At 51.8% G+C, this 22,056-nt stretch overlaps 1 protein-coding gene across 1 annotated transcript; it reads right to left on the minus strand.

Annotated features, from left to right (window-relative positions):
• Positions 1-8,066: 8,066 nt before the first annotated feature.
• LOC144247150 (olfactory receptor 14J1-like) lies at positions 8,067-10,226 on the minus strand. Its single transcript, XM_077786767.2, has one exon. The coding sequence runs from the start codon at positions 9,520-9,522 to the stop codon at positions 8,590-8,592; it is 933 nt and encodes a 310-aa protein (XP_077642893.1). The 5' UTR covers positions 9,523-10,226; the 3' UTR covers positions 8,067-8,589.
• Between the last annotated feature and the right edge of the window lie 11,830 nt (positions 10,227-22,056).

The raw sequence follows: 22,056 nt of genomic DNA on the forward strand, positions 1-22,056 counted from the left end.
TTGAAATTCTCATCCTCCCTTCTCACAAAAACCTTCTGCGCTTCCCTCAAGAGCTCCTCTAATCCTCTAGTCTGCCATCCGTCCAACTTTTCTAGTTTCCTCCTAATATCTACCCATGCATTTGCCACAAACTGCATTTTCAACACCGCCTCTCCCTCCTGGGTATCAGGGTCTATCCCAGAATACAAGCGGAAGGCTTTCCTTAAGCGCTCTAACCATTCCGTGGGATCCTCATCTTTTTTTTGTTGTAATCCAAAAGCCTTCTTCACATTCTGCCCCTGCGGAACTGATTGTTTTATTCCCTGAATGATGATGTTTCGCAAATCACCCATGTGAGTGCGATGCAAGGGATCCTGGTTATTCCACTGGGGATTTTGTAGGGGCCACTTCATATCTGCTAAGGGTCCTTGGTGGTGTTCATCATCCCATATCCTCATACCCGTTTCCCTTATCATCCTCCTTTCCTCTGCCGTGAACAAAATCCTTAGTATTGACTGTAACTCCTCCCATGTGTACACATTGGGCCCCAAAAATTGGTCCAACCGTTCTGCCACTCCTAGAGGATCGTCCAACAAATGTCCCATTTCCTTCTTAAAGTCCCTGACTTGCCCAGAGTCTAAAGGCACAGTTACATAGGCAACCCCTGCTATTTGGGGTGGCTGACCTTCCTGTCCCGCTTGGGGATTCGGGATCATACCAATGCTTTGTTCTCTTAGGGGAAACATCCCCAATTCCTGTTCCTTTTTTCTAGTCTGACTTCTAGTTACCCTACGATTGTTTTCCCTTGTTCCTCCACTCTCTGCCTCATCATCAGAGTCTGAAGGAGCCGTGGGGACCCCGGGGCCAACCGGGTCCGCAGGCAGCTGGGGATATATATTTTGACTAGCAGGGGGTGGGAGTGGAGGAATATATGGAGGAGGAACGTAGGGGGGCATATTATCTTCCTCCTTGTTTTTCTTGTTCTTTTCCCTGGCTGATAAGGCAAATAGTTTTGTCCTTGTCTCCCCAACTGTCCACAGGGAAGCATATTCGCTCTCTTCTGAATCAAAGGCTTCCTTTGAGTTAACATATATATTTAGAGCCTGACAAATCCAATCCTCAAAGGACCCGAATACCGGCCAATACAAATGGTCTCCCCTAATTTGTTTCCCCCCCCACACTTCCATACAATAATGTATCATTTTAACTTTGTCTTTCCCTTTTCTAGATGGGAAAGCATCCCAATTAATTATCATCAAACCCAAGGGGCTATCCCTGGGAATCTGGGGAAGCTTAGCGTGGGTCCCCTCTCCCATGGGACCAGAGGGCTTGCTTTTCCTCTGTCCCATCTTCCGGAGTGCACTCAATTTCTCACACACGTGCTCCCCTGGTTCGTGGCCCAGCCCCTCGCGGGGAATGGAAAACGCACTAATACAGAGTCCGCACTCACTTGGTCTCCACGAGACCTCTCACACACAGCACTCCGGGAAAACCACCCCAAACCGAGCGGGAAACCGGCCTATACTCACGCGTCCTGCGTCTTCGCTGGTTCTTCGTGCACAAAGATTACAGGGGTAACCAGTTCTCCTTTGCCCGTTACTCAATTTAGGTTCGTCGGTGGAGAGTGATCAGAAAGCCTGGGGCAGCCGGGCCGCCATAAGGGCGGGGCGCCTCCCGATCGTCCCGTAGCGACTGATCTACTTCTCCATCCGAGTCACGGCACCAAATTGTTATAAATTGTGACACGGCAATTTGAAGTGTCTTAATTCAATAAAGCAATTTTATTTAAAACAGCAAGCGAGTAAGGCAGGCAAAGCACAGCGCTGGGAGGCCGGGGAGTCTCCTGCTCTACCAACGGCGCGCAAAAATGTTCTGTCCCAACCTTCCTTTTATCCCCCCCCCTTCTCCTTGCAGGTGTGACTCTCCAGATGTAGTCTGAGTCTGGTCGTTGTGATAGCTTCTAAGTCTCTTCTTTTGAGATGCAGCAAGCAGACCAGATACACACACCCAGGACTCTAATCTCAACCTCCTTATCACCTTGTAAGCAAATAAGCATTTCAAAGACACACCAGTACATTCTTATGCAAACCAAGGTAATCGAGCATATCACAGTGAACAAATGATCTTCCACTTATCTCATGCCCCACCATGGGGGAAGGGGCTTGGCCAAGGCCAAAGGAGCTCCCTGGCTGCCCTGCTCCCCTCTGCCTGAGGTGCTGAGAGCTCTGCAGCCCCTGCTGCCATCCCATCTGCCCAGGCCAGCACAAGAGCCCCGGCCTTGGGGCCCTCCAGAGTTGCTCCTGCTCCAGGCCCAGGACCCATTCCAGAGCTGGGGCAGCCACAAAGCTGTGCCCATTTCTGCTCATTGCTGCTCTGATGGGGATACATCCTCAGCCACTTGGAGGTTGCTGATGAAGGCCTTTTCCTTCTTTAGCCCTTCATTCAGGAATTCATTGAAAAATGCTCATTAATATTTTTTCTAAACACCCAAACAACAAAAGCCCATGGGAATAATTTAAGTTTTCAATACGTCTGTGGTTAATTAGACAGATTTCAGAAGTGTATTCAAAGTGAATATATTGTATTGAAAACAATGCAGACATAATTGTTTTGTCCTGTTCTCTTTTCCTGTTCATAGAATGGTATCAGCAATGTCAATTGATATTGACCCCCCAGCACCTTCTCATGCAGTCTGAACAGATATGAAGATCAACACCCTTCATGGCTGACAATCATTAACACTTTGTCCCTACCCCATCCCCACCAATTCCCCCATCCAACTCCTGGCACTCAGAGCAGCTGAGGCATGAAGTCACATCCAGGGGTGTCCCCAGGGCTCAGGGCTGGGGCCAGGTCAGTGAAATCTCTTTATTGCTGATCTGGATGAGGCCATCGAGGGCACCCTCAGTCAGTTCCAGGTGAGCCCAGGCTGGGTGGGAGTGTGGCTGTGCTGGAGGGCAGGAAGCTCTGCAGAGGGATCTGGACAGGCTGGAGCCATGGGCCCAGGACAATGGGATGAGGTTCACCAAGGCCAAGGGCCGGGTCCTGCCCTGGGCTCACAACCTCCCCAAATCCCTGGCTGTGCCCTGCCCCTGATCCCCATAGCCTGTCCTGTTTCCTTTATCCCTGCATTGCCAGGGATTTTCTGGGACAAGGGAGCTCTTCTCTGGGGGTGGAGGGAGGTGCAAGTGCCACCACTGGAGTGGGAACCACAACTCATCAGGTTTGTGTCCTTTGGGGTCAGGAACTGGTGAGACTCAGAGGCACAGAAAGTTTCTCTTTATGGCCAACAGACCATGGTTGAACAGGACACAATTTAATAACAATCATGCTCTTCCCTGAGCTATGTGCAACATCCCAGCAGTGTCTGATGAGTCCACCATCCACAAGTGATTTCCATATTAAAACTGATTTTAGACAAACGTGGTTCTCTGATAGATATAAACACAGTTAAGTTCTTGCATCAGGATGCTCATCCTGGAGTGGGGGGAAAACAGCTCAAACAATTCCTGATGTGCAAAGCTGTCAGTGGTGGATGGAGAAGGGAGGTCTGGCTGCTTTTGGTGTTGAGGAAATGCTGAAACCAGCCTGACTCATTTCATCTCCTCCTGGCCTGGCTGATCTCCCCTCTTTCCCCTTCCACCCATTGGCTTCTGTCTCTCACCAGGCCCCCAGGTGAAGAGCCTGGCTCTGTGTTCTCCATCCCCTCCTCACTGGCACTTCCAGGCTGGGATAAGGAGCCCCTCAGCCTTCCCTGCTCCAGGCTGGACAAGCCCAGCTCCTTCAGCCTCTGCTCACAGTCCTGGGGCTCCAGCCCCACCTTGGAGGCCCTTCCCTGTTTCCTGCCCAGGGGAACCCAACCCAGGCCACAGGGACCTGGATAATCCACATCCTTGATGTCTGGGTCACACAGCCCTGGCCCCTTGTCCCCATGTCAGGCTCTGGGGTGGATCCTGTGTGTCCTGGGTTGTAAGATAAGCTTGTATTCTATTTGCCATCTGTTGAAGGCAAACCTGTTGGACAGGTTTTGTTATCTTTTCCAAGAACCGGTTTTGCTCCTAAGAGGTAATGGTTCGTTAGTGGGCCATTGACTGATTCAATGCAGGGCTGGTAACATAACACCATCCTATTGTGAGATGTTCCACCCAGAGGGGGAAGCCAAGCACTCTTTTATTGGATATAAGGGGGTACCTTTTTGGGGACAGAGCAGCTCTTTACTTTGGGGGATTGCCAGAGAAGCAGCTCTCTTCGGCGGCACTCACAGAGAAGCAGCCGGAGCGCGCTGAGGCGACGGCGGCGGAGCTCGGAGGCAACCCCGGCGCAGAGGAAGACCGGCCCCACTGCCACCAGATCTCCAGAGGAAAACTATACCCTTCAAAAGATCACCGCTGCAGCTGCAATTCATCAACCACTGCAAGGGGATCAATTGTCCCAGCAGGACTGCTACTGGCACCCCGAATCTTCAGGTTCTGGACTTTTTCACTGGTTTTGTTTGTACCGATTGCATTTGCCTTTTTAAATTGTTGTCTAGTTTTCTCCTAGTAAAGAATTGTTATTCCCATTCCCATATCTTTGCCTGAGAGTCTTTTGATTTAAAACTCCTAGTAATTCAGAGGGAGGGGGTTTACCTTCTCCATTGCACAGGGGGCTTTAGCCCTCCTTCGCAGATTCCTGTCTTGTCGAACCTAGACACTGTGGAACATCCTTGGGTGAAGGCTGTGGCTCCAGGGGGACCAGGGGAATACCAGGGGACAGGGACCCCACTGGGCATGAACAGCATTGGACTTGTTGGGAGAAACTGTGAGGGGGAGCTGGGGCAGAGTGACCAACCCAGTGACCTCACAGAGCCCTGCTGGGATGTCACACAGCCCCTCTGGGATGTCAGACCTCTGCCTTGTGATGTTACAGCCCATTCTCTTATGTCACACAGCTGGTCTCTGATGTCACAGCCAACTCTGTGATGTCACAGTCCGCTCTGTGATTTCAGATTCCCATCCTGTGATGTCAAATATTGATCTGTGATGTCACAAAGATGGCCTATGATGTCATAACTCCTTGATGACCTCACAGAAACCACTCTCTGATGTCATGGACCATTCTGTCATAGATCACTCATGTGATGTCATAGCCCACTCTGTGACCTCATGTTACCAGATGATAAATTGTCTCCGCCAGGTGAGCTGACACCTGGAGCTTGTTCTCCAAAACCCCAGGCCGATGGAAACCACACAATGCCCATTGTGGGAGAAGGGGAACTGGAAGTTTACCAGCCTCAGTGTCCTGCCAGCTCAGCCAGGCCCACGGGAACATTGGGGTCCACGACCACCAGGGACCGGTCCAGAGAGACTCCCAGGACAGAAGAACACATGGGTAAAGGGGAGCGGAAATATGTTAATGGATTTGGGGAAATGATTATCAGATGTGTGTTTAGTCCAGGACAATCAATGAATATGTGTGCAAAATACAGAAAATGAACAGAAACTTTCCTGTACTCAGCATGCTTGGCTTTGGGAGGAGCTATCCCCCATGCATCCAGCTGAATAAAGAATGCTGCTTCTTAATGCTGCACTGGTGTTAAGGAGGTTTCTGTTTTACCGAATTTTTGGTAACACTCCACTCCCAAGGAAAGCTCTGTCTCCCGCTGTTCACAAACAGAGAAGGGCTGGTGGCAGATGTGGGGATCAGAGGCTGCCTGGGGCACAGGGACCATGAAATAATCAAGTTTTCAGAAGGAGGGGCAGCAACAAAACTTCCACACTGGAATTAGGAACAGCAGACTTTGGCCGAACTTAGGATGCTGATTTCAGGAGCTCTGAATCACGTACTGATTTTTTTAAAGGGAAACAGCCCTTAAAAACAAAGGGATTCAGGGAGGATGGACACATTTCAGTAAAGTAATCTTAAGGGGGAAGCAGCAGCTGTCCCAGTGTGGCAAAAGATGAACTGGTGACAGAAATGACTGTCCTGACTGCCCACGGAGCTTTTGTGGGAACTCAAGGGAAAAAAGGACCAGTAACTCAGAAAGTGTTTAAGGATGATATTAGGTCATTCAAAAAGACAGGTTGAGAGGTGAAAGCTCAATTAGAACTTAACCTAGCAGCTTCTATAAAATACTAAAAAATGTTTTTATAAAAAATTTATAGCAAAAGGATGGGGAAGGAGAATTTCTATTCTTCATTGGATGCAGTAAAGAATAGAGTAAAATAAGGAAAAGGCTGACCTACTTAACATCATGTTTGTCTCAACTTTCAATATTAGGACAGGTTGTCCTCAGGACAAGTTTTCTCCTGAGCTAGCAGATGGGCACAGAGAGAAGGAAAGGCCCCTGTAATCCAGGAGGAAGCAGCTGCTGACCTGCTGAGCCACTCAGATGCTCACAGGTGGATGGGATGGGATGGAATCCATCCTAGTAGAATGAGGGAGCTGGTGGATGAGCTCCCCAAGCTGCTCCCCATCATTTAGCATCAGTCCTGGCTCACCAGGGAGGTCCCAGAGCACTGGAGGGGCCAGTGTGAGCCCATCCCCAAGAAGGGCTGGAAGGAGGATCTGGGGAACTCCAGGCCTGTCAGCCTGACTTCGGTGCCCGGGAACAGATCACCTTGAGTGCCACCACAGGGCACCCACAGGATGGCCGAGGGGTCAGAGCCAGCCAGTGTGGATTTAAGAGGGGCAGGTCCTGCCTGAACAACCTGATCTCCTTTTATAACCAGGTGACCCACCTGTGGATGTGGGAAAGGCTGTGGATGTGTTCATCTGGATTTCAGCAAAGCCTTGGACACTGTTTCTGACAGCATTCCCTGGAAAAGCAGCAGCCCACGGCTTGGGCAGGTTCCCTCCTGGCTGGGAGATGGAAGAGCTGGCTGGAGGCTGGGCCCAGAGAGGGGTGGGGATGGTGCTGCACCCAGCTGGTGTCCAGTCCCTGCTGCTGTCCCCCAGGGATCTGTGTTGGGCCCAGTCCTGTTTAACATCTTCACTGGTGATCTGGGTGAGGGGATCGAGCCCAACATCCCCAAATTTGGAGATGACACCAAGCTGGGTGTTAGTGTGGATCTGCTGGAGGGCAGGACAAGAAGACAGCCTTCAGCTGCAGCAGGGGAGGTTTAGGCTGGACAAGAGGAAGAAGTTCTTCACAGAAAGGGTGAGTGGGCATTAGAATGGGCAGGCCAGGGGGGACGTGGCAGAGTCACTGTCCCTCTCCAGTGGCACTCAGTGGCATGGTCTGGGTGACAAGGCGGTATTAGGGCATTGGTTGGACTTGATGATCTCAAAGGTCTTTTCCAGCCTATTTGATTCTGTCATTGTATGATGATTGGGACACTCTGGGGTCATTGTGACACTGCAGGGCCTCGTGGAACTAAGAGGACCATGGTGACACTGTGCAGCCCCATAGAACCAGGGCTCCATTGAGTGCTCTGGGGCCAAATGGAACCAGGGAGTCCCTGTGACACTGGGTCCTGGTGGAACCACAGAGGCCATTGTGACACTGCAGGGCCTCGTGTGACCAAGGGGTTTCACCCCTGTGACACTGCCAAACCAAGGAGAGCATTGGGAGAGTCCAGGGCCCAGTGGAACCAAGGGGCCCTTCTGACACTGCAGGGCCTCATGGAACCAAGGGGACATTGTGACAATGCAGGACCTTGTGTAACCAAGGGGCCACTGTGACACTCTGGGGCCTCAAGGAATCTGGAGCGCTGTTGTGACACTGTGTGGCCTCGTGGAAACAAGGAGTCCATTGTGACACTGAGGGGACTTGTGGAAGCACAGAGAGCACTGTGACAGTGTGGGACCTCATGTGACCATGGGGCCTTTGTGACACCCTGGGGCCCCATGGAACCAAGGGGCCACTGTGAAACTGCGGCACCAAAGAGAACATTGTGACACTGTGGCGCCCCATGGAACCAAGGAGTCCATTGTCACATTTTGGGGCCCCATGGAACCAAGGACAATTTTGCAGATGACACCAAGCTGGATGTGAGTGTGGATCTGCTGGAGGGCAGGACGGCTCTGCACAGGGCCCTGGACAGGCTGGATCCAGGGCCCAAACCCAACAAGGTGAGGTTTAACAAGTCCAAGTGCCAGGTCCTGCACTTTGGCCACAACAACACTTGCAGTGCTACAGGCTGGGGACAGAGTGGCTGGACAGCAGCCAGGCAGAAAGGGACCTGCAGGGACTGATGGACAGCAGGCTGGACATGAGCCAGCTGTGTGCCCAGGTGGCCAAGAAGGCCAATGGCTCCTGGCCTGGATCAGGAATGATGTGGCCAGCAGGACCAGAGCGGCTGTGCCAGCACAGAACTGCCCCCTGCTCTGCACAGAGACATTGCTGCTGCAGCTCCAGAGGAGGCAACAAAAGGGGCATCTCTGCAGAAAACTCTGATTGGACATAATTTAGCTCCTTTAAAACCGCCAAGAGCACAGCCCCTAATTGACACAGTCTGTGGCCACAGGGAAGGTGGAGGTGAACAAAATGAGAAATGGCCCAAACAATGACATTTCTTTGTGGAAAACATTAAAATGTAAAACAAAGAAAAAGAACCTCCAAATGGAAAAGAACAAGAAGTATCAAAGATGACTTTTATTACAAGTGATTTGCAAAAATTGGCCAGGAGTTTAATGTCCCTGGAAGCATCCAGTCATCAGTCTCCACAGTGCAGCCTTGAGCTCCTGGTTCCTCAGGCTGTAGATGAGGGGGTTCAGGGCTGGAGGCACCACCGAGTACAGAACTGACAGGGCCAGATCCAGGGATGGGGAGAAGATGGAGGGGGGCTTCAGGTAGGCAAATGTGGCAGTGCTGAGGAACAGAGAGACCACGGCCAGCTGAGGGAGGCAGGTGGAAAAAGCTTTGTGCCGTCCCTGCTCTGAGGGGATCCTCAGCACGGCCCTGAAGATCTGCACATAGGAGAAAACAATGAACAGAAAACAACACAACGATAAACTGACAATAACCACAGGAACCCAATGTTCTCTGAGGTAGGATTTGGAGCAGGAGAGCTTGAGGATCTGGGGAACCTCACAGAAGAACTGGTCCAGGTCATTGCCCTGGCACAGGGGCAGGGAAAATGTATTGGCTGTGTGCAGCAGAGCATTGAGAAAGGCACTGGCCCAGGCAGCTGCTGCCATGTGGGCACAAGCTCTGCTGCCCAGGAGGGTCCCGTAGTGCAAGGGTTTGCAGATGGACACGTAGCGGTCGTAGCACATGATGGTCAGGAGGAAATACTCTGCTGAGATGAAGATCAGAAGGAAAAAGAGCTGAGCGGCACATCCTATGTAGGAGATTGTGGTGGTGTCCCAGAGGGAATTGTGCATGGCTTTGGGGACAGTGGTGCAGATGGAGCCCAGGTCGCTGAGGGCCAGGTTGAGCAGGAAGAAGAACATGGGCATGTGCAGGTGGTGGCTGCAGGCTACGGCGCTGATGATGAGGCCGTTGCCCAGGAGGGCAGCCAGGGAGATGCCCAGGAAGAGGCAGAAGTGCAGGAGCTGCAGCTGCCGCGTGTCTGCCAGTGCCAGCAGGAGGAAGAGGCTGATGGAGCTGCTGTTGGACATTTGCTCTGGCTGCACATGGGCACCTGTTCATGGAGAAAGGACAGGGACAAGTCAGGAGAGGCTGCTTGGAGCCAAACCTGGGCCATTCCCTGCAGCTTGTCCTGCTGGGACTCACCCACCCTCGTTCCTGCTCTGGGAAAACCTTCACCCAGGTCCCTCCCTGATCTCCGGTTGTGCTGGCTGAGTGTGCCAGGAGCAGCCAGGCCTGTGCATGGGGGCCCTCGAGGAGCCATCCCTGCCCCCCTGCCCTTGGTTTGTGGCCATGTGGCAGAGGGACAAGGCTGGATATTCAGGATTTTTCATGGAAGTTTCTCTTACTGCAGAAAAGCTTGCTAGCATCTGCACTCCCAGGTCTAACGAATGGCAGGAGCTGGTTTAAGGAATTGTTTTCCTACCCACACATCATTCATGGCTCTCTGAGGTCAGAAATCCCCAGCATTCCTGCTGCACTCAGATTTTTACACTGAGAGATGTGAGAGGCAAAGGATTCCCTGTGGCTGAGGGCAGGTGAGGGGCCGCATGGGCTTGTTCCCCCAGCACTGCTCTGTTCAGCCCCCTCTGCTTCCCTGAGCATCTCCCTGGGCCTGGACATCCCCTCCTGAGAGGTGCCTTGTCCCTGCCAGTGCTCACAGAGCCCATCCCACCCTGTGTGGCCTCGGCCCGGCCCTACAGAAACCTGCCTGTGTGCAGGGCCCTGGCTGGGGCAGGCTCTGTGTGCAGCTGGGCAAGGGCAGCTCAGGAGAGCCCTGCTGGGCCCTGCAGAGGTGATGCTGCTGCTGCCCAGGGCTGAGGAGTGGCTGAAGGCCCTTTGGGAGGCTCCCGGCAGAGACACTGACCACCCAAAGTCACAGTTCTGGAGTCTCTGTACATGTTCAAACATTCCTTTGATGATCCTTTCAACTGAGAATGTTCTGTGGTTCTGGGATTACGATTCCTGTTCTGCTTCTCTTATCCCTCTGGTGTCTATAATCAAAAGAGATAAAAAGAATCCTTGCAACAGTGTTAGACCAGTAAAAACCAGACCTTTATTGGAAGATTCCAGGTAGCCCAGGGGCACATCCAGCCCCTGATTTCAACAATTCATTGAGGTTAATTAATTAGGATATCTAACAGGAACATTCAATAGGAGATTCAGTTGCCCCAGTTACATAACCCTGGCTCAATCCATTGGAGTAGGTCTAAAGGCTTCTTTGCCTTCACTTTTTGTTGTGACTGCTCACATTCTGGTCAAAACCTAAAATGCTCTTCTTGTAGGCCTTCTTCCTCATAATAAGACTATACAGTATTTGAGGAATATATTTAGACAGTCAACTTATTCTAGTAAAATCCAAGAGATAGGTAGAAAACATACTAGAGACAGCTAAGGATAACAGTTACATAAGTACAAATTGGTAGTTTAATAGAGCTAATTAAGAGTTTAATAGAGTTATGTAAGGATTATAGATTTATAACTTTATCACACCAATTTACAGACCTACGGATATATGAAAAATGTATACAAAGCAAAATACTTTCTGTCATCACCCCAACTTTCCCATCCTTCTCCAAGCCGGAAATTGAAAACACTCTCAGGAAAACTCTGATCTTTACAGCAATCCCAGGCTTACCTTCTTTGGGAAGTGTCCTCCGGAGCTGTACCCAGGCTGGTCTGGAGCTGGGAGCAGCCCTGCCCCAGCCAGCCCCTCTCAGCAGCAGCACCTGCCCTGCTCAGGGTGGTTCCTTCCCCCCACAGCTCCTGGCCAGCGCTGGGAGCAGCTCCAGGGCTGGCTGAGAGCTGTCCGTGGCAGGCAGCAGAGTCCCTGGCCCAGCACAGCGCCCTGGGCTGCAGGACCCTGCTCTGCAGGACAGCCCTGGGCACCCCTGGCTGCTCTGCACAGGATATGAGCAGAGAATGCACTCACAGGGTCTGTGGGCATTGGGATGTTCCAGCTTTAGGAAATGGCTCCAGGAGCTGCAGCTGCATTGTCCTACAGCCAGAGGTTCCTGTGCCAAGGGCTGGCAGTGATTCTGCCCCAGGCTCTTCTCAGCCCCTTCCCAGCCCTGACTGATTGAAGCTCTCTGTGCCTCTGTGCTTTGCCCGGGCTGGCTGCAGGCAGTGCCCCAGCCCTGCTAGGCTGGGAGAAGAGCTGCTCAGCAAGAGAAATGTGCTTTTGAAGCTCTGCTTGCTTACCAGGATCACCCTCTGTGGCAGGAGCCTGGCCCAGGTCAGCAGCACAGACACAGCACAAGGACTTTAATGACCCTCTGGGGCTTTGTGCTCAGGCCCTGAACATCAGGCCCTGAGAGGGAGCTGCAGAAATCTTTCCAGAACTCCAAGTCAGAATCCAACTCCAAAGTTTCTATGATTTTTAATGGGTCCCAATGAGGGACACAACTGAGAAAGTGTCCCCAGGCCCCAGACAGAGCAGAGAACTGGAGGCACTGATGCCAGGTGGGGACAAAGAGAAGCCAAGTCTTGGTGCCCTGGGGCACAGCAGAGTCTGTGCCACCAAGGGCTGTCAGGAGACACCTTGTCCTGAGGCCCTGGGGCCTCCTGGCACAGCCCCAGCCAGGCTGGGCACTGTCACCCCCTGGTCCTGCCGTCAGCATCCCCCCCTGGCCCACATCCCAGTGGCCTCAAGGATCTGCTGGAAGGAGTCCCTGGGGAGCCTTGGTCAGGAATGGCCCTGGGGGCTCCTTCATGCTCCCAGGGACTGCAGGTTTTTCAAAGGACTTTGGCTTTTGCTTTGGCCTTGCAGTTTCTGCAAGATTTCTGAAATCATGGCCTCCAATATTCTGCTGTAATTAGTCCCTGGAGAGGCTTTGTCAGTAACAACACTCAGTGGGGCCCATTAATGCTTCAAGGTACTTCAGTTCTTTTAAGGTACTTGGTGTTGCCCTTTTGCTACAGACTCTGTGAGAGGTTTTTGCAATCATGGCCCCAATTATCTGCTTTAATGAGTCCCTTGAGAGCTTTGTACTTACACTCAGTGGGGCTCATGAATACTTTGAGATTCTTAACTTTTGCAAGGTACTTTGAGTTTTCCTTTCCACATTGAGAGTTCTTTGTGCCATTTTCAGTCTCTGAGAGGTTTTTGTGCCATCCTGGCCTCCAGTTCTCTCCTCCAAGGACTCCATGAAGAGCCTGTGGTATAGATGCACCTTTGTGGGTCCCATTAAGGCTTTAGACTCCAACCACTTTGGGGTTTTCCTCTGACTTTGACTCTGGGAAAGGTTTGTGCAATCTCCTCTCAGGCCCTGAGGTTCCAGGGCTCAGCTCCAAATGCACCATGGGGCTCATTAGGATCAAGCAAGTCCTGACAAACCATGGCTCTGCCTCAATTTCTCTCTGCTCTCGTGCAGTTTATCAGGAAGTTTTTGTAGGGGTTTTGGTTCACCATTTTGAGATTTCTCAGCCAATGCTTCAATTAGTGTGGTGGATTCAGTGTTGGCTAATTACCAGTGCACTCACTAGAATATACTTACTCATTTCCTGCTGTGAGATAGGATTAGGAGAAAGGTAAAGTAGGCTCAAAATTTTAAAAGGGTATAAATAAAATTGTATTGACAATAACTAAAGAAAGAGTAATAAGAAATAGAAAAAAACTTTCAGAACACTTCCTCTCTCCATACAACCTGACAATGTAAAGAGACAAAACCTAAAATTTTCAGTCAGTTTACCACCTCTAAAATAGTCTTTCTTCACTTCACTTAGAGAGAATTTCTTCTTGTTAATGTTATGAAGACTTCTCTACAAGAACACAGTTTTCTCATGGCTTTTCATTTCCATGAATTGCAGCTGCCTGGAGAAATCTGCAATCGTGAACTTCCTCCCATCTTTTCCCACCTTTTCCCACAGATGTGCTTATGGGCCAGGCCAAGTTATGGGGTATTAGTTTTGAGATGAGCTGTTTAAGAGCAACAGGTCTCTTCAGCTCTTTCTGAAATCATCTTTATTTCTGAGAACAGAGGTCTCCATGAGGGCACAGGGTCTTCTCCTTTTCTCTGTTCAAACTTCTCATGGGATCACAGCTATGTCAACATTTGCTTAATTTAGCATGGAGGCCTTTGCTGAAACAAGTCATCTCCCCATACTTTTCAATGCATTATAGGCAAAAAGAGAGTCTAATGTATCAATGACATCCTTCTCCACAGCTTTTCCAGAGGATTCCAGCTCCAAGATCAAGGCATCTCCTCATCCCTCCCATCTGGGACTCAACTTCCCCTTCCCTGCCCTCAGTGTGTTCATGCTGCTCCTCTGTGTGCCTGCCCTGTGTCCTTTTCTCTCACGGGAGGGAGGATGGCAGCACTGGCAGAGTCAATATCTCCCGGGGCTGCAGATGGTTCCGTGAGCCCGGCCGGGCTTGGTGCTTGCGGCCGGAGCTGTTTTCCCATGGAGGTTTCTGCAGCGGCTGCGCTGGGGCTGTGTCAGGCTGGGCCGCGCTGGGGCAGGGCCAGGATCTCAGCAGCCAGGCCAGAGCCCAGCAGCAGCACGGCCGGGGCCGATGGCTTCTCCTGCCCTGCCCGCTGGCTGCGGGCGAAGCCCAAGGGCGGCAGAGCCTTGGCCGAGCTGGCCCGGCCCGGGGCTGCTCCTGGGGCCTGGCGGATCCTGGCCGGGCTCGGGCTGGCGGCGGGGCAGGGCTCGGCAGGGCCAGATGTCAGCACCCGCAGCCACGGCCCGGCCTCGGCCCCGCGGCCTCCCCTGCCGTGCCCGGCAGCCGATGGCGCCTGGCGGCTCCCTGGGAAGGGGCCCGGCCCCACGGCAGGAGCCGCCCGGCCCCACGGCCGAGAAGGGGCTGGGCCGGCCTCGGCACCTCTGTGGGGCCAGAAGGGAGAGAGACCCAGCCAGGCTTTCTCATCTCTAACTTGTGTCTGCACAGAGGCGTCTGCAGCTTCCTTAGTGCTTTAGCAGATTGTCGCTCTCAAAGCTAATTACTGATTGGTTTTTGTCAGACACAGAGGAAACTGCTAGCAGCTTCTCTCAGGACTTCACTTCTGTGATGCAAAACCACCACAGCAGCACAGAGCACAGAGCTCCTTTTTCCATATGTAGTGGTCATGTGCCCGAGGCCTCCAAAGGCCTCCTTGGAAGATCTCTGGGCCCTCTCCAAGGTGTTTTCAAATGAAAACATTCAGCTTATAGTCTAACAAAATCACCAGAGGACAGAGCCAGCCTGACCTGTCTGTTGTTGCAGAGGATAGATAGATATGATTGTTATCTTAGCTAGCCGAATGTCACTTCTACCCTTGGATGAATCATGGAGTGAAATGGACTGTTCCATCCCACCCCGCAAAAGATTGTGGCTCATCCCACACCCCTGTACCTGCCCCTGAAGCATCGGAGTCTGTAACCCCATTGGCCCATGCCTTGTCCCAGCCCACCTAGGAGCCCCTGAAAAGGGGGCTCCGAGCGGCCATGCGGCCTCTTGGATTTCCTCCCTCTCTTGGCTTTCCTCCCTCCTCCTCTCTTGGACTTCCTCCCCCTCTGGGGCTTCCCCTCTCCTAAACCCTCCGTTTCTCTCTCCCCTCCCCCGTCCTCCTAAGCCCACCCACGTGCTACACCTGAGAGCACGAGGCTTGGGCATTCCTGAATTCTCCAATAAACCTCTCCCCCCAAGAGCAAGCTTCAGAGATCTCTGCCTCCCTACACCCCCACCGTCCAGGAGCATAATCTTCCCACAGTCTGTCCTGTCTGCTTTTGTCTGGGAGCAATCCTTGGATATACGGAATTTGGGAGGCCGAATTCTAATTTGGGCCATTGTGCCTAGACATGAAGGCCACTTTCTTTTCTACAGGAAGGAAGGAACAGAGCCCTTGTGTTTCCCTGGGTGGATGAGAGGTGGCCACCAGAGGACAAGGGCAGCCACAGCTGTCAGGTTTTTTTCTGCAAGATATCCTTGCATATAGGAAATTTTTTAGGGAGAGTGTAAGTTTTGGCAATGGGCATCTGAAATGAGGGACAGTTCTTTTCCATAGCAAGGAAAGCCCCAGTACTCCCAGAGCTGATGAGAGGCAGCCCTTGGCATTCCAACATCAGACAGACCTGTCAGGTGGCCCCTGGGAGGCCAAGCTAGACAGGGCTTGGTTCCATGGGGCCCTACATTGTCCCAATGGTCCCTTGCTTCCAGGAGGCCCTGAGGTGTCAAAATGCCCCCTTGGTGACACGAGGCCCTGAAGGGTCCCAATGGTCCCATGGTTCCATCAGGCCCCACAGAGTCATAATGGTCTCTGGCTCCATGAAGCCCCGTGGTGTCACCATGGCCCCTTGGTTCCATGGGCTCCAGTGGTGCCACAATGATCCCCTTGGATCCATGAGGTGCCCACAGTGTCACAGTGATCTCCACGGGAAGGAAAGGACCGAGCCCCAGTGTGGCAGGGGCAGCCACCAGAGGCCAAGGCCAGTGTCGTGGTTTGACAAGGAAAGAGAATTTTTTCCGGAAGGAAGAGGTCAATTTAGATATTGACCAATTGAAAGTAGACACGCCTCTGAGAACACAGAGGGGTTGAAAGCAGAATTCCCAGGGGAACTCGCTCTTTTTGGTTCTGGTCAGCGTGCAGTGCAAACCTCCCCTGCCCAGCCACAAGCTGGGTGGGGGAGGGGAAGCCCCATGGCCTGAAAGGTAAGCCCCAAAGGTGGTGGAAGGACTGGAACCGGGCTGGCCCCTGCAGATGGAAGGGTGGAAGAAATCTGGGATGTCTCCATTCCCCCCCCCCCGGTTTCTCTCCCGAGGGGGAGAGAGAAAGAGACAGCGGCGGTCCTGTCCTGTCAGCAATTCCACGGTGAGGAAGGAGGAGCGGGGGGAGCGGCAAGGTGCCCAGTTGTGTGGGAGTTGCTGGATGTCCGGGCATCGAGCCATCCCTGGGAGTTCGGACTTTTAACCCTTTCTTGAGAAATGAAAGCTTTGTGAATTTTCCTTTCCCCTCCTTGGTTTGAAAGAGAGGAAGAGGGACACCTTGGACCCTGGGATGTTGGAAGGAGGAATTCTAGAGGGGAGGAGGACAAGGAGTGGCTTTTGGCTGGACTTTTCTGTGTTAGCCACAACCTGAACCAATCTTCTCCTTCAAGAGGGACTGTGTTTTGGGAGGATGCCAGTGAGTCAAGAGACCTGCTTCAGCTGGGAAAAAGACAAAATTGGAGTGAACCGAGAAAAGGTTAGGGGGTTTGTGGTGGCACCCCCCTGCCCTGGAAAGGAAAGAGAAGAGAAGAAGATCTCTGTTTTTGAGCCCTCAGCCCCAGGGGAAAATGGGGGGGACTGTGGTCCCAAACAATAAAAAAACTGAACTGTTGTTTTCTCCCCTCTTGGCAGAGCATCCTTGAAAGGAAAAATCCTAAAAGCAGTCTGTCCATCCATGCATTTAGTGGTGAGAGCACTGTGCATGGAAAGGAGAAGGGTCACCATGGCAAACTTTTTCTCCGGGCGGTGCCATGTGTGACATGGAAACACAGGATGTGGAGCTGTGTTTCTTGGAGGGGGTCTGTGGCACAGGAGAGACTCTGTTCCCTCGATGGACTGAGTATCGGTTGTTTGGAGGGTGGAAACCTGATTGGGGTCCAGATTGTGTCTCACTGTGGTTTGTTGGAGTTGGGTGGTGGGGGGAGGAATGTTTTGCAAGGTTTTCATTTGATCTTTGTGTGTTTTTTTTTTTTTCCCTTCTTTAGTTTTCTCTTTTCTTTAGTAGTAGTAGTTTAATAAAGTTTTTTTTCCTGTTATTAAGCTTGGGCCTGCTTTGCTCTATTCTAGATTCCACTTCACAGCATTCAAGGGAGGGATCACATTTTCATGGGGGCACTGGCATTGTGCCAGTGTCAAACCATGACAGCCAGCCAGACTTGATGGTACTGGCAGATTTTGTCTGGGAGCAACCCTTGGATATAGGGGACTTTAGAAGTGGAATCCCAATTTCAGAAATGGACATCCAGAGTAGAATGATGGGGTTTTTTCCAAAGGTAGGAAAGCACAGAACAGCAGTGTTTCAAGAGCAGATGAAAGGCTCCCACCAGAGGTCTAGGCCAGCCAGACCCTTTTGTCCTGGTAGCTTTTGTCTGAAAGCAACCCTTGGATATAGGGACTCTGGGAGGTGGAACCGCAATTTTGGCCATTTCTGCATAGACAAGAAGGACGGTTCTTTTCCACAGGAAGGAAAGCACAGAGCCCAAGTGATTCAAAGGCAGAAGAAGAAAGAGGTGGCTCCTGTGAGGCTCAGCCAAACAGACCTGTTCTTCCTGGCAGCTTTTGTCATGGAGGAATTCTTGGATACACAGAATTTGGGAGGAGGAATCTTAATTTTGACCACAGACACCTTGAGAAGAAGGGCAATTTTGTTAATAAGAAGGAAAGCACCAAGACCCAGTGTTTCAAATGCAGATGTGAGGCAGCTCACAAGAGGCCAAGGGCAGCCAGACCTGTCTCTCCTGGCAGATTTCATCTGGAAACAATCCTTGGATGTACAGGGTTTTGGAGGAGGAATCCAAATTTTGGCCATAGGGCCCTGCAGGAGAAGGAGAGTTCTCTCCCATAGGAAGGAAAGCCCAGAGCCCTAGGGCTTCAGGGGCAGATGAGAAGCAGCCCTCGATATGCCAAAGTCAGCCGGACCTGTCAAGTGTTCTCCAGGAGGCCCAGCCAGCCAGACCTGTTCCATGTTCCCTTGGTTTCATGGGACCCCACAGTGTCACAATGGTCTCCTCAGTTCCATGAGGTCCTGGAGGGTCACAATGTTCCCCGTGCTTCTACAGTGTCACAATGGCCCCGTGCTTCCATGAGGCCTTTCAATGTCACAATGGCTTCGTGGTTCCACAGAGCCCTGATGTGTCACAATGGCCCCTCGGCTCCGTGTGCCCTCGCTGTGTCACAACAGCTCCTCTGTGACACTGCGGCTGCACAAGGTCACCATGGACCCTTGGTTCCTTGGGGCCCCCAAGCTGACAATGGTCTCCTTGATTCCATGAGGCAGCACAGTGTCACCATGGCCCCTTGGTTCCATGAAGTTCTGCCACTGTAGCAGTCAGAGGCCCTGTAAGGCCTCCCTGGCGGTCACTCACCTAAGATAAGAAATGCCTAAGTCATGGTGATTGGACCAAAGAAGCCCCTCTTCTGCATTTGTACCCTTGTTATCTCTCTGTAAAGCTATCAGTCGTATTCTCTCAACCCTGGCTATTGGACAATCTCCAACACCCCAGTACCTTATATAAATCCCAATTTCTGTCCAGTTTGGCAGAAGAACTGTCACTGCATCCCTTCAGAGGAGTTGAAATTAAAGGACACTGCTGTGGAACCGCATACAGCCTTTCTTTCTCTCTATCCCTGTGTGTCTGCCAGAGGCACTTGCAAGCACACAGTGAAATCACTAAGAGCTGAACTCACAGAGCTGAAAGCACTCCAGAGGTGCTCGCTGAGTTGCCTGTGGCTGGGAGCCTGCCTGAGGGACCTGGACAGACTGTGCCTATCAGCCCAGTGCTACCCAGACACCCATGGCAGCGGCAGCTGGGGTTGGACGGACCCCTGGGAGCCCAGGCTGCATTACGTGGCCACCCTAACTCAGTACTGGCATCCTGGCACCCCTGAGAGCAGCATTCCTCTTGAATTGTCACTGCTTCGGCCAGCTATGACCACTTGAAGGTAACTCCTCCGTTATAGAAGTCCGATGAACCTGCACATCGCCATCTGGGACGAAGTCCTCAGGAGTTGGACGGCAGACCACCCACCCAGCAGTCCTTTTGAGCCACATTTGGCTGAAGAAGTGTGAGTTTTAAACAGCCTTTTGGCGTGCTTTTATCTTGGGTCCATTTTTGCTTTTTTTTCCTTTTTTTCTTTTTTTTTTCTTTTTTTTTTCCTGCTGGAGGGGCTAAGGGAATGATACTGCAATGGGATGAAAATTTAGCAGATTGAAACGATCCCAGGATGAGAGAGACTTATATTTACAAATCCTAGAAATCCTATCTGCTAACAGCTTTTCTTTCTCTAGAGGAAATGTTTCAAAAACCAACTTAAAAAAATTTATAGAATATATTATTTCCAGTTTCCAGATATTAACACACACTACCGGCTTAGATTCTTTTTGGGACACAGTAGGGCCAAGAATATACACTTTCCAAACTAATGAAAACTCTTCTTTAACTGAGTTTCTACCTCTATTTCACTCAATTACTAAACAGTGGAAAAGACAACTTCTCTGCAGCTTCCCCCTGCTGAGGAAATTCCACCCTTCTCTTTCTCAACAGACACTGTCCCTTCAAATGCTAATTTGCCAGATAACATTCCTCTCTCAGTCCCCGGGACAGGGAACACGGAAATTGTCCCACCCCACCCACCCGCGGGGTCCGTGGAGCCCACCCATCCCCCGGCTCCCCCTCGGCCGCGGCAGGCGCGGATTCCGCTCCCCGGTCCCGCAACACGCGGCGCGCTGCGCGCCCCGTGCCCCGCGCTGCGCGCCCCGTGCCCCGCTCAGTGCTCGCCTGTAACTGCGTCGGTTTCCATCGGGAACGCCCTGCCTCACTCCAAAACCTCCGCGCAGCCACCGTGACTGCCCCAGCCCTGCAGCCGTGCCTCCCGGCCCTGCTGCGGCTCTCCCCAGCCCGCTCCCATCCCTGCCTGCCTGCCCGCCGCAGCCCCGCCGGGATGGCAGCAGCTTCCCCAGCCCCACCGCCTCCTCTGCCCCGCTCCTCCCGTGCCCTCATCCCCAAGCGCTGCACCCACCCACCCACCCTCAGCGCCCCCCGAACGGCACCTCCGAGACCCCCACGGGGGCACCCCGCTTCCCCACGCACCTCAGCCCTTCGCAGGCTGTGCCACAGCGGCGCTGCCATCGCCGCTCCACTGCTGCCTCCCTCTAGCCAAGCCCAGCCAGCTGCCCCCTCGCACTCTGTCCAGCCCCCACACCCCTGCAAGCTCCCGCTCCAACACGCCCAAAAAAGCGTAGTGCACCTCCTGCTCACTCTCACTCCTCTTCTGAGCACAGTGAGTCCGATTCTGACACAGAGGACATTGATCCATGGGCTCTAATCAAAATGGAAGTGACTCGGGCAGGGGATTGGGAACTAGCTCAGAGAATTTCTGCCTTCCCAGCAATTTATATAAAGGGGAAGAGAGGGGGGACCACTGGAACATGTGGGAACCTAACACAAATAAAGAACTGGTACAACTATGAAATATAGCCAAAGAACATGGGAGAAGTTCACATATTTTTAGAGATTTCCTGTAAGCTCTCTTTTCAGCACATGTTTTGGTACCTCACAATGCTAAAAACATTGCCCACTGCCTTCTTTCCCCGGCAGAATATATGCTATGGGAAAGGCATTGGAAAAGACAATTTAAAACTTTATCGGCCACTTATGTCAAGATGCAAATAGGCCAGATTTTATAGTCAAACAGCTGGCTGGAGAAGGGGATTTACAGAAACCCTCTGACCAAGCTAACACCTTACCTCAGGAGCACTACAAGACTTGGCTATTGCACCAAAACCTCCTTGCTCCTTACCCCAGGTGATTCTATTCCTGCCCAACACTTCTCTAATATTAAACAAGGAGTACATGAAAGCTTTATCAAGTTTGTAGACAGAATAAAAGATGCTCTGGAAAAACAGATAGAGAGCACAGAGGCAAGAAAAGAACTGTTGTGCAAACTTGCCTTATCAAATGCAAATGAACAATGTAGAACAATTCTGAGGCCCTACCCTTGGATACAGAACCCACCAGAGAGCAAATGGTGGAAAGTTGTACATGTCATTTGTCCACTGAAAACACAGTGGCCCAAGCTGTTGCTAAGGGCATTGCAGAAGGAGTTTCTGCTGCAGTGGCAGCAGTAACTTCCAAAGACCAGGCCTGCTGCTATCACTGTGGGGAATTTGGACATTTTATAAAGGACTGTCAAGACAGATCACTTACCCAAAATCCCCGTAACACCTATGAGAGACCCCAGAACCAGCAGCGCTACCAGCAGCATTCGAGAAACTCCCAGCAGAGTATGGCCAGGCCCTGCGCAAAGACAACAAATCAAAAGCCACCCAGATCCAGCCACGCAGCATCCCAGGAGATCCCAGGACACATGGAGAGGATCCAACCCATGGAGCGATACAGATGGGAACATGGCACCAGTTGGTAACTGCTTTGTCCATTGACTTTAATAATAAGAATGTTTATCATGTTCCCACAGGCAAGCATGGGCCAAAAGGTGGTTCTTTTGACATTTTAGTTATAGGGGACACTCTCCATGGCCCAGAGGAAATCTTTGTTGTTCCAGAAGTACAAACAGTGCACCCAGGACAAGAAATCTCGTTCCAGCTGTGCTGCACGGACTCACCATTTTTCCTTTCACGAGGAATTCTGATCGCACAAACCTTTCTACTCCCAAAGAATCACAGGGAACGGCTTCCTCTCAGCCCTACAGCAATGTGGGCACAAGTTGTGGGACCAAGTAAGCCTACCATCGAGTGTGGTCTATCCTACAGTAGTGCTTTCTCCGTTTCCTCTCTTAACAGAGAGGCTCCACTCAAAAGATACCATTGGTTGTATCTTCCCCAGGGACTAAAAGTCTCACCTACTATATGCCAGTGGTATGT

This window comes from Lonchura striata, chromosome 33 (genome assembly GCF_050655825.1).
Source record: "Lonchura striata isolate lonStrDom1 chromosome 33, ASM5065582v1, whole genome shotgun sequence".
In the NCBI taxonomy this organism is placed as follows: domain Eukaryota; kingdom Metazoa; phylum Chordata; class Aves; order Passeriformes; family Estrildidae; genus Lonchura; species Lonchura striata.